The sequence below is a fragment of the Triturus cristatus genome, chromosome 12, assembly GCF_964204655.1.
Source record: "Triturus cristatus chromosome 12, aTriCri1.1, whole genome shotgun sequence".
In the NCBI taxonomy this organism is placed as follows: domain Eukaryota; kingdom Metazoa; phylum Chordata; class Amphibia; order Caudata; family Salamandridae; genus Triturus; species Triturus cristatus.
Window position 1 is genome coordinate 684,402,459 of NC_140595.1, and position 13,147 is coordinate 684,415,605.

A 13,147-nucleotide genomic window follows, 5' to 3' on the forward strand; every position below is an offset into this window, starting at 1 on the left:
CTTTCTCTTTTAGTTCCCTCCCAGGCGATTTCACTCAGTGAACATGTTTGTTGCCCATCACATATCGCACAGTGTTCAGTGCATTCATGCTTCCTTTTGTGTGATGGCCCCTCCTCCCTGTGTTCCTAGTGGGTGTCCATAGCAATGTGTTTACACAACACCAGTGAAAACACAGTATTCAAAATAGAGCGTTACATCACAGTTTATATTCGCAAAGCTGTGTTAATAATGGCAAATATCTTAGATTATTGTTATTATTTTTCATGGACACTGGTCACGTTTCTCCATGCATGCACAGTGCAGCTTAGCGGTAACACGGCTAGCTTTAAAGTGTGTGTGTGGGGTGGAATCATTTGTGTCTGAGAGGGGCGCGCTGTGCGACTATGGTGACTGCCATCTTATTCTTTGAGTGCATATTGACCGCTGACATATTCACACGCACAACGACTTTTGAAAGATCCTTCCATTGGACGGCACTGCCATGAGAGGTCCTGTCTCCGTTGTACAGCACAGCGCTGCAGCGGCTTCTCAAGAGCAATGCAGGAGCAGGAAGCCATCTGGTCTGAGCCGCAAATGACATGCGCATCCTGTGCATTTGCCCCCAAGCTTGAGGAGGAGCCGAGAGCTCCAAGACCTTATACTGACATAGTGGCAGTCGGGCACCAGTGAGCTCGGCAGTGCAGTAGAGGGGCAGCTCACTTTACAGGGCTCCTAAGGTTTTGTTCTGAGATTGCGGTGATCAGTCCCACAAGTTTCACTGCCAAGCACCTATTTAGCCCTGCGTGAAAAAAGGCAAAAGTTCGCAAAACAGGAAGGAGCTTGTTAAGTTAAACTTACGGATCAATGCCGGAAACACTGCTGCCTCTGACACCCTCTGCCCTGTTGTGGGGCAGCAGGGCAGAGGGCATCAAGGTATACACGCATCCTTGTTGTGGGGTACCTAGCTTCCTTTTGTGGTATGACGGGGAGTCTGAGTGTGGGGCACTTTGTAGCACTTCCTGTGGCAAAAGCATGCAGTTAGTGCGAAAGATGGCACCCGAGAAAACTTTCTGCTGAGCAGTTGGAGGAAATTGAGCAGGCTCTGTTTTCTGTGCCTGGGCCTCCCACCTTCTGAAAGTTATCCGTACACTCGGGGTGGCAGTGTGCACCAGGGCACTTCTCCAGCTGCGTATATTCCCCAGGCCACCCGTCGGCAAAGCTCTCTGGCCCGTACATAGCAGTATATCTGTTCCCAGTGCTTTAAATGGGGGGGAAATAGTGCAGGTACTCATTTAAAATAAATATAGCGAGTTGGCGGGGCTTGGGGGCGGGGCTTAGGGCAAGACATGTCGATACTTATTGACCTCGATAGTACTTGCAGCACATACCAAAACACATGAGAAATGTCTTTCAATAAACAAAGAAGGTTTGTTTACTCATTACACAACGAAAGCCAAACGCAGTGATATTTTAACATTTCCTTGTTTTGTAATATGTGCAACATCCATACTGTTAATTGCTGTTGCTTGGCACAATACTATATATTCTCGAGTGTCACAGAAAGAAACAAGCAGACGTGCACACACATAGCATTCCAATTTCCTTTAATATACCTTCCAAGAGTGTCTCTATTCTCTCCCCCTTTCTCTCGTTTTTCTCTCACACAAAAACAATCACAGGCAAGCACACAGGCAAGCAGACACACATAAGCAGACAGTTAATAAAAGAATCAGGTGGGATTAAAGCCATTTGATCCTGGTTACCTCCCACGGCTTTCTTAATTACGCTCTATGTCTGTGTTTGCAACACAGCATGATGGTGAACACCCAAATACCATTCAAATGAGCCCACGCTGAATTGTTCAGCTGGGCTGGGCTCAGGTCTACAGAAGTGCCTTGGCTGTCAACGAAAGGCCCCCAGCTCCTAGGTAGAAGGTGGCTGGAGCAGGAAACAAATCTGTTGTATTTGCTCTTTTGACATCCAACTCCGATTTCTTCATTGAGGATACTCACATTGTAAACTCTGTGTGTCCACTCATCATTAAGTTTATCCATCTCTCATTACATAGGAAACAATTGTTTTACCTCAGTCGTTTGACATTTCACTAAAGCCGATCCCACCTGTAGTTAACGTGTTTTGTTTAAATTCATCGCTCTCATCGCACCCCCTTGACTCTCGCCCCAGAGTTTTGTGTAAGAAGAAGGAATGCGCCCTACTAAACAAAGTGAGAGTTGTCATGTTGCAAGTACACCAGCTTACACATGAAGGGCAGCCCCCGACACTGACGCTGCACTTTAATGAAGACACAGGGTAGCAGACAATCAAAAAAGCAGCTAAGTGTATACTTTACATGTATGTATGGTCCACCAACAACATTACAAATGTATTCGACCTACGTGTGTGCTAAGGTACTGCCTGTGCTGAGCTCATGTGCTTGCTGTCTTTGTAAGTTCTCCACTGGGACCTGTTTTTCTAAGCCTTCATGTTTGTAATGTACGTGGTGTATATAGTGCCCATGCTTCGCCTTTGGACTTGGACATGATATATATATATCCACTTAAAAAACCATAGGTTTCACACATGTTATAGTTAGCTGGACATTTAACTCGTAAAAAACCAATGAAATTCCCCCGTTATAGTTAGTTCAGGTAACTATAACTCACGCGACCGCAATCCACTGCTGATGACGTCAGATATTACATCACTGTATTTAGACACTTATTTACCCATTTATTCTTCCATTAACCTTTATCTATACATATATTACAAATATTTATTTTACAGAAAGACACATATGTCATCAGTAATGTAATATCTGACGTCATCAGCAGTGGATTGCGGTCGCGTGAGTTATAGTTACCTGAACTAACTATAACGGGGGAATTTCATTGGTTTTTTACGAGTGAAATGTCCAGCTAACTATAACATGTGTGAAACCTATGGTTTTTTAAGTGAATTTGCAAGGTTTTTTAAATGCTAATTCCTAACTATAACGTGTGTGAAACCTATGGGTTTTTCAGTGAATTTCAAAGGTTTTTAAATGCTAATTCCTAACTATAACGTGTGTGAAACCTATGTTTTTTTAGTGAATTTCAAAGGTTTTTTAAATGCTAATTTATGTATGTATTTTTTTTTTTTTTTAAATTTTTTATGGGATTTTCACCGTGCGCGCACCTCGCGATTTTTTGGTAAAAAATTTTTTAAAAAATTCTCACCCTTCAGGGACCCCCTGACAAAGGCTAGGGGGTCAGAAACTCTCTACCCTGCACCCTTTTCACGTTCTTATATATTTTTTTTTTTAAGGGTTTTTCACCATGCGCGCACGGTGCGCGCTTATAGATATTTATGTACTTTTAAATGCAATTTTCTCAGGAAATACTGAACAGATTGACACCAGACCTGCAAAAGGCACTTCCCTGACCTGAGGACTACCTCTCTGCCAAATTTCAAGTAATTCTGTTCAGCCGTTCGGGCTGTACCTTCGACTAAAGGTCCCTATGGAAAAATGCATGGGGAAAACGCGTTTTGGGACCCCCCTTTTTTCTCGGCCCCCGCTTGACGAATCACCCCGAGACTTTCAGGGTAGGCTATGGAAACACGATCCTAACTATAACTATCTACTGGCGACCGCCAGTAGATAATATATACATATACATATATACTTCACGGTTTCCTTTTGCCAATAGAGTAGCCCTCTTTCAAAATCTATTTGTATATGCATTTTAGAGTCAATAGGCCCTCATTACGAGATTGTTGGATTTAGGTGCATGTGGGGGGCCAGAATCTCCGACTCCAGTCAATGTCCATCAACCAGAATCTGGCAATTTTGCATTTTGTCCCCAGGATGGGGAATACCCAGTTCGACCCAGGAATACTGGGTTCTTTTTGCTGGTTTTCTCATGATTCTGGGGACAAACAGGTGGATGCATTTTACCACGTGGATTACTGACACTCTCATAATTATTTCTGTTTGCTTGAGTAATAGATGGATGGGTTTGTTTCTATTGGTATTTTCTGTTCCTCTGGCTGGGAGAGGCGCATAATTGTGAACCTGTCCCTGTTTCATAGCTGTATACATGAAGGTATTTACCTTTTTGTTTATGGTAGGAGGCAGAGATTGACAGAGTCGGACTAGGACAGAAATTAGACCCGAGCACCGAAAAAAAAGGAGCCTCCATTAGGCAATCAAAAATAAAAGTCCCACACATTTGCAAATCGGAGCAGTTCTAACTTGTAAACATAAGCTGTATAGATGTTTTGCAACGTGGGGGAGAGCGCATGCCTTTGTGCTTGCTGCAGGCAGTGTTTGTAGCGATGTCAGGGAAATCAATAGAAAATACCGCAGTGCGGCCCTAAAGCAGGCACACAAACAGCCAAAAACCAGCCCACACACTTACCTGTCAGACCAGCCCATCAGGCACTGCCTGATTGTCCTATTCTCCAGTCCAACACTGGGGGTTTACAAATTCGGATAATATAGTAGTAATGTAATGTGGATCAAAGTAAGCAGAGTACAGACTAGCCATATGGACCAAGAGAGATAAATATCAGAGTGCAGAAGAAGTAGGGGATTTTTTTATTTATATATATATATATATCTAGCCATGGGGTCATGCGAGACCTGATACAATAAAGAAAGCCATACCTTACATCTTCGAGGACGTGCCTTCTTCTTTGCCGGAGTGTGTATATATACACACACATGATATATATTTTTTCTTATACAACATGCATATTTTGTAGTACTGTATGTTTCAATACACATTTGTGCAGCAGTGGGCGTGATTTGCAGCAGCATACAATAGGTGTTGTCTGCAGCCGTGTCTGTGAGCTGCAGATCATGGTTATAGTACATTGTTTCTCTTTCACGCAGCAAACATGTATTCCTAAATCAGACTGCATGACCCAGTGTGTAGTAATTTTATAGCTCTTCAATCCCTGGTGGCACAGCACCCAGGATAATGTGATGCATGGCTAAACACTTATAAGGTCCTAAAGGCGAGACCTCTTGGCTATGCCAATGCTTGTTTTGGTATGCATGTGGCAACAATAGGGGTTCTGGCTGCAACGCAGTAAGGCTGCGCCAATACAAGAGTCAACAAAAAAATGCCAGTACTGCACTTCAATTCAATAGTTTCTGCTAATTGAGTAACAATCCTCAATTCGGAAAGACCAATCTTTTAGTACGGTTTCTTATGAACATTTCTTTTTATTTTGGATTTTATTCCTAAAGTTTTTTTCTATTTTTTGTTGGACCTTCTTTAAACAAAAATTATTTCACAACAAATAGAGACTTGAAAGGTATATACAAAAACATCCAATATATACAAAGACATCAAAAAATGTCACGACTCACATATAATGTATATCACTTTGCAAAATATTTAGTGGACACATTAAACATTCAAAGGACAACATTAAGTGCACTTAGAGACATGAACATACAAAACTGGACAAATTGACGACACATTAACAAATATAGCCTGTTCAGAAACTAGTGTAAACGCCCTGTGTTAAATAAAGTTTTTTGAGAACAGGTGCGGATACTAGTGATTAGTATAAGATTTGTTTGTTCATATTTTCATATAATAGACCATCAGATAATTCAATTTTTAAGTTGTAATCCTGGGGAGATTGGTCTATTTGAGAGAACGGAGGTAAAGAGAACAGGGGTCGACGCGTTTCGAATCCCTTATGTAGCAGGGATTCTCATCAGGACCGTGAAGATTCAATCTGTATTTATGATTCAGTGGTCGGTCTCCCAACAAAGTGTCTAATCGTGTAGATAGAGATGCGGTATGACCGCGTGGTCAGTTACTTGTTGTCAGTTTCTTCAAACAATTCGGTATTAGTTTCTCAAGTCTCCTCCATACGCGTCCACGTCCATCACTGAGGCGCGTTTGTCAATAGAAAAAAACTTTAGGAATAAAATCCAAAATAAAAAGAAATGTTCATAAGAAACCGTACTAAAAGATTGGTCTTTCCGAATTGAGGATTGTTACTCAATTAGCAGAAACTATTGTTTTGGTATGCAAGCATAGACTTGGACTGGGGGCCAGGTAGGGAATGCACCGCTAGATGTCCTCTACATATCTATGTATATTTTCTACACTTTGAAAACCATAGTTGTATATATACTAACAAAGTCAGAGCAGAGCACATTGTTTCATATCTGTATTTTTTACAAATAGTTTTTTCATCCTGTTTTCAACTGATTTTCTGCACTCTGTATATTTACACACGTTATCTTGGCACTCAATACTTCTACACTTTGTTCTCGCACTTGGTACTCCTTCACCTTATGATCCACCCCATTTTTTAACCTAGTCTGTATTTTTTAAGTCAGTATTTCGCATTTTGTTTTTATTAGGTTGCTGCACCTTCCATTTGTGGACCATTGTTAGCACCGTTTTATGTGGATCCTTCTGTTTTCACTCTTCTTCTGACACTTGCTTTTAGTTCAAATTCTTTTTGTGCTTTGTATTTTATTCCAAGTGTTTGCTTCCTGTGTTTTTCAACCCATACATATCCTGGTATCGCCTTCTTTAACCCTGTAATTTGCGTTGTTTTGTGCTCTCTATGTTGTGCTCTGTGTTTCTACATGTTGGTGTAGACATCATATGCTATTTTCCACTCCATCAGCCATACTTGCTAAGCGCTGTGTTTTTTTTGCGTACGAGGTGTCTACATTTTCAATATATATCTCGCAATTTCTCAGAATTACTTTTTGAACTTTAAACAGAACAAGCCAGAAGCAGTGAGCAGACATTGCCTCTGTTTCCAATTTGTTCTATCTAAAGTTCATACATTAACTCAGCTAAATTCCGAGTTATATATTTAAACACGCGTGCAAAAAAACAGGCGCTCAGCTCTGCGCTGAGCCAGCACACCCCATCATTGTTCGGGCTCCTATGCTCTACTCTGTTATTGCTCTCTATTTTACTCTGTTATTTATTGAAATATACTGCTTTAAAATACTTATTTAATCTTTTCCCACAGAACACATGCTATGCAGAAGAAAAGCAAAAAAACCAACCCCCGCCCATGTCCAGGTCACCACCACAAGGGCCTCCACTGCTCCAGCAGTTGTTCTCCCCACCACCAAAGTATCAGAATTGACTACTCATCCAACATCAACTCCCAAGAACCCTCAATTCACCGAGAAAGATGAGAACCAGATACTCATAGAGCCAAAGACTGATGCAACCAACGAGACCAATAATGATGCATTAGCGGGTGAGTTTTGGGCACAGAGGTCCAATGTGGGGAAAAGGAGGGGATAGAACTCAACATAAGGAAGGGAATTAGTGTCCCTGCTTATTAAGGAGATATCTAGGCTGTAGCAAAAATTAATGACCAGTCAACAGGATACCTTCTTGGCGTCAGTGTTATGTCTGTTTTTTATCATGGATCATCTCTTTGTCAGAGCAATATGTATTCCCATGTCCACAGTCAACTTTGACAGCACCTCTTATCTGCAGATATCTTTGTTCACATCTCTTGTTTTCATATTTTTTCAATGCCATTTCTTAATAACAGATTTCTTCCATAGCATCTCATCTGTACTAGTTGTAAAATAGTTCTGGCTAAAAGCAATACTGTATCAAAAATAGATATAAAAACATATACATTTAAGATTGCAGCATAAGATTAAAAGTTATAGCAGAAACAATACAAATAGGGAGCCAGTAGGTTAAAGTAATCATGCAGAGAGCCCTGCTCGCTCTAGGTTGGTTGGATCTCAAGGTGCCACACCCAACCCCATCAAGGGTATAAGAAACATAAGTCTCTTGATGCCCATCACCTGTTCCCAACTGTCCTGATGAACAACTATGCCCCTCAGACACTTAGCATCTGAGATGAGCATGGCACCACAATTACTACCACCGTCATCCACCTCATAAGTTGTTTGGCCATTGAGACTTCCTCTTCGATACAAAGCGACTCTGTGCCTGTTGCATCTCTCTGCAACTTTACATAATCCCCTCTTTGGGCAATAACTTTGTATGGGTCTTTAAACTTAAACAAACCAACGCCCACACATCTAGGCTTCACTTTTACTCAATCCTCTTCATTGGCCCACTTGCTACTGCCACTTGCTCCTGCTATACTGTTTTATCTTATCAACCTCACACATGCCATCATGCTCGGTAACCTCCTTCAACCAACCTGGATTCAATTTGGTCTGACCAACAAGTCCTCTCATCATAAAAAAAAGCATTTGAACTTGGGCTTTGTTCCCAGAACCGATGTGTGTCCATACGACTTTCAGCACGATTCCATCCACATCCAAACTATCTTTCAAGGTCATCTCAAAAACGACTTTAGCCATATGGTTCAGCTATAGCGAACCTGTTCACCTCCTCCATAGCAGACAAGGATCTTGTATGTGCTAATCCACACCCCCTTCCACCTTCACATTTTTCTCTCCTTACTTACATATATCACACTCACGCAGCCATTGAATAACCTCTTCATACATCTTTGGCTACCAACACTGCTCCTCAACATGATTTACACTCACAGTCTGCCCTAGGTGACCTTCTGTTGAGACTGAAAAGTCCTCTGCATGGTAAAGACGTGTACCCTTGCCCTGAGTGCCCAACTGTACTGTTGTCTACATCCCTAATGCTGATTTTTTTTGTCTTAGGCAAACACGGATCATGGGTGTGAGCCATGACACAAGCCTTTCTCATGGTTTGCAATCTGTTTGACCGAGAGGGTCGCCTAAAGCGCTACTCTCATAGCGTTGGAAGGCTACCGTCTTCACCAGGAATTAAGCTGCATAAGCGCTGTGCTGCCAGCATACCATGCAGTGATCAGTAGTAGTGAACAGGACCATTTTACCCTGTGTCACTAGAGTGAGGCCTACAGGCTCAGTTAAGTTTTTAAAAGTGCCGCTGCCGTGTGCTTAACTCACCCTTGGCTTACATCAGGTAACTGTGGAGTGCTGCATAGTGAAGGACTAGTGACTCTGTGCTGGTTGAAGGGGAGCCTGGGAAGGGTACCATGCTGGGATAGAGCAATAGTGTGCAGTACATGGAAGATTAGTGCATATGCTGAATATATGTGTACCCGGAAAGAATACATGACATGAATGATGTAATACTGTGCAGTGCGTGTACGATGAAAGCATATGCTGGGTGTATGTGTGCTTGTGTGAAGTACAATACATGAAGAGTGAAGTATTGTGCAGCACACATGGTGAGTGTGTCTTCTGGCAGTGTGTGTATTTGTAAATAACACACCTTGGTTAAAGATAGAAAAGCTTCAGTGCAGAACAGTGTGCGCAGGCTGAGTGTGTGTGTGTGCACGGAACGCATGTGTACAAGTAATGGTACAGTACATGGAGATACTATTGCTAGACAGTAAGTGTGCTGTGAATGGACACTAAACAAGTGTGCCTGCACTTGTACATTATATGGTGGACCCTGGATTCCATTTTGGGAAGCCCAGGACTGCATTGTAAAGACTTGAGGAAGAGAGGGATCGCCCCAAACAGATTTGTATATTGCTGCATTTCTATGATTAACCTTCTGATGTACATATAACTGTTGCTGACATTCAGGTGTGAACTCTGGTCACTCCCATGACAATGAGCTTCAGAGTCTTGCCTGCTGTGACAAACATCTTTCATGAGTAAAGAAGAAAGAGAAAATTGTTCACCTGCAAAGAAGCAGAGCTCCAACATAAAACTTCAAAGTCTTAGACCGTAAATCACATATGATGTCTAGAAAAGGACTATAAGAAAGGGAGGTTGAGTCCTCCAAAATTTGTCATCAGCCAAGCAGCCAGATGGGCAGTGTGAGAAGGGGAAGCACAAGACTTCTGCCTGTGACCAGGACTGGGGACCAAAGCCTGCTAGTCTCCCTGCTGGGTGAGGGATCATCACGGAGGACACTATTGCCGGCCTGCTTGCCAAGACCAGTGTGCCCAATGTGGGAGATGTTGGCATTTATAGGGAGCAAGGTCCAGTGTGGAGCCCTGCACGAGGATTCCCTGAGTGAGGCTGTGCATTGATCGGTCCGTTGTCTGTGTGCAGTATCAACTCTGCGACCACCGTATGCCAGAAAAGGACTGCCTTGTTCTGAGCTGTATCGGAAGTGCTGTGTGGGAAGCACCAGGCTGCGCTGCCTTAGTGAACCTGTATGCTGGAGGGGGTCTCAGGTGAACTGATTTCGGGCGAGGAGCGCAGACTTGTGACTGCTGAAATCAGAGACCTCGTATGCCAGGAAGGGCCAGCGTACTGGGAGCACATAAGGATGGTCTGTTCCCAGATCGTGAGTACCGCTGCAACCCCGAATGCTATGAGGGCCTATCGATACCAACTTGGCCAAGGATTCAGGACATTGCCCCGACCGAAGGAATACTGCTGTGACCAGAGGGTGAAGCCCGCACACTGTGATCTGCACCTGATGGATTCCCTGAGGATCAGCAGGACACCACTGAGGACATTGTAACCTTGTTATCTTTGTGTCTGCCAAGCAGGAGAAGCTTTGATCATTGGCACTAACTGCCAGTGCTGGTTAACAGAGAGCGACTGCACCTCTGGGTGCTGCCTCGTACACAGTGAGTGTCACTACTTTGCTGTACAGTATCCTGACTCTTGAGCGCCCGAGGAGAGGACACTTGCTGCACTGCTAAATACTGCCATACTGCCGGAGCAGGTAAGACTGGAACTTTGGCTTTCAGGCCCCGGGGGACTTTCTGCTAATGGTGCGTCGGCATAGACACTTTTGACTAATTCTTGAAGAGTCAAGGGAGGAACTCCCGAATACAGCCTAATAGTCTGCATTCCCTGGACGCAGCCACCAGTGATAACCTGAACATGTTACACAGCGGAGGGTGGGACAGGAATTTGCCTGACAACTAGTAGAGCCCCGACCTCAAGGGGGACTGTGTTATTGCTTTTGAATGATGTGTACCTTTGCATATGTAGAGTTAGAAATCAAATACTTTTTTTCTATAAAAGCAAACATTGGACAGGACATTGATTTATTTCTTGTACTTTGTGCAATTTGAGTTATAAGTCGTCTCCGATTTCACTGACCTGTATCTACACCCCCCACCCCCCAACTACCACTGAGAGGCAAGTGCAGACAGTGTACTCAGCCCAGATGGTCAGGATCTTTAGTAGGTCGGGCCCTGGGACATCAGGAGTAAAAGGCCTCTACCACCACATTTGGGCCCAGTGGCTCCTGCGTGTCCTGTGGCCCTCTGAAAGGGGTTCTTACACCTTCATGAAGAAGTTTACATAATTCCTTCCTTAACTATGAAGTGGTATGAACCTTTCTCCATCACATTTCAATGTCGCACCCTTCCAAGGGACAGCTGATTCAACATCTTAAAGGAAATATTCTCTCCAATATTCACACCTCTCTCCCCAGGTCACTCCTTCCTCAACAAGCTCCACACTTCCTCCAAAATGTCCTCTTTTTCCTGCGCGGCGGCCCACTCATCCTTAGTGATGGACACCAAAACCTCATCCACACTACCCAGCACCTCTTCAGTCTTCGTCTCTCTCAGCCAGCACAAATGGTAAAGGCGATCTAGCTAGACAGTCAGCCTGCTTGTTGTTCCACCCTGGGACATACTCCAACTAGTACTTCTAGTTTTTCAGGCGAGCTGCCGGCTTAGCCAAACATGTGGGCACATTGCATGTACCCCTAGGCTGCAATGCTTTCAATAAAGGTCTGTGATCAGTGTGTAAAACAAATCAAATCAAATCAGATGTTTGTTAAGGGTGACTACTCACCCGTAAGGGTCTCAAGGCGCTGGGAGGTGTGGGGGGGTTTCGCAGGTTCCAGTCCATCAAGGAGGGGGTCTGTCGAAGAGCCAGGTTTTGAGGTTTCTTGCAAAGATGGGGAGCGATGTTATCTGTCTGAGGTGGAGCGGAAGGTCGTTCCAGGCTCTGGCCGTGCAGAAGGAGCAGCCTCCCGATCTGGTCTTCCTGGTGTGGGGGACCACAGCGTAGGAGGGCTGGGCTGATCGTAGGGTCCTTTGGGGTGCGTGGAATTTGAGTAGGCTATTCTGGTATGCTGATCCGGTGTCGTGGAGGGCCTTGTGAGCGTGGGTTAGCAAAACCATATTGACACCCCACCCATAGCTTGAGAAGTGATCCCATGCCAAAGTCTCCCGTTCTATAATGGAGTGATTATACTCCTCTTCCTTTAAAGAGCATGGTTTAAAATCAAGAGTTCTCTCAAAACTACTTTGAACATCAGACCAAACAGCCCAAGTGTCCACTCCTGCTGCATCCACGGTTGCACTTGTTCTTCTCCTAACATCAAAACTTGTGAGGATCTTAGAATTCACAATTTCAAACGCTTTGACCTGATAAATTTGCCAATCCAACTTTCTTCCCTTCCTCTGCAATACTCTAAGCGGTCCGTTTTATCCCAGAAATTCTTGACACATTTCACATAATACTCCCAAAGGACCATAAAGGATCTTGACTCATCTTTATTCCTTGTTTCCGGAGCATCTTTTATGGCCTTGACAAGGTCAGATTCTGCCTTCAAACCCTGTGCACAATGGTGTATCCTCGCTATTCAACCTATACTTTAAGGAACTGGCAGTTTTACTCATAGGTCATTCCAGCTCTACTCAACTTGTCCAACACTTGTTTCAGAATCAAATTGTACTCATTGACCAAAGATCAGAATGTCAACCTGGAAGAAAACAACTTGTGCTTGTCCCTTAAAGATATCAGACATCATGCTCTGAAAAATACCCATAGTCGAAGCAAGACCAAAAGGGATGCGGTTTAATTTGTAGACACCTTCAGTTGTTACAAAAGCTTTGAGCATGTTGAAAATCTGGGTGCAACTTAATTTGATGGTAGGTGCTCCGAAAGTCCAGAATTGAAAAATAGTTCCCTCCCTTAAACATGAAAACCATCTCTCACTGATGTTAGGCAGAGGGAAGCTGTAGACAAAATGTTTTGATTCAGGCTTCAAAGGCCGATGCAGAACCTTAATTTACCATTCTATTTTTTGGAGTTATGACCAGGGGACATCCATCAATCATCCTTTGCCATATCCTCCACCGTTTGCTTGACGTCCTCCCTGATAGCAACCGGAATTCTCATTGGACGATGATTCACATGTTTTGCCTATCCGTTCACTACAATTTTATGTACATAAAATCTAACTTTCCCTCAGACATC

General features: G+C 43.5%; 1 protein-coding gene across 3 annotated transcripts in view; it reads left to right on the top strand.

Moving 5' to 3' along the window:
* CXCL16 (C-X-C motif chemokine ligand 16) overlaps positions 1-13,147 on the top strand; it is a 103,979-nt gene that overhangs the window by 74,221 nt on the left and 16,611 nt on the right. For all 3 annotated transcript variants that reach the window (XM_085637929.1, XM_085637930.1, XM_085637928.1), the window contains exon 4: positions 6,979-7,215. In XM_085637929.1, coding sequence (XP_085494055.1) covers positions 6,979-7,215 — 237 coding nt within the window. The remainder of the gene's footprint in view (positions 1-6,978; positions 7,216-13,147) is intronic.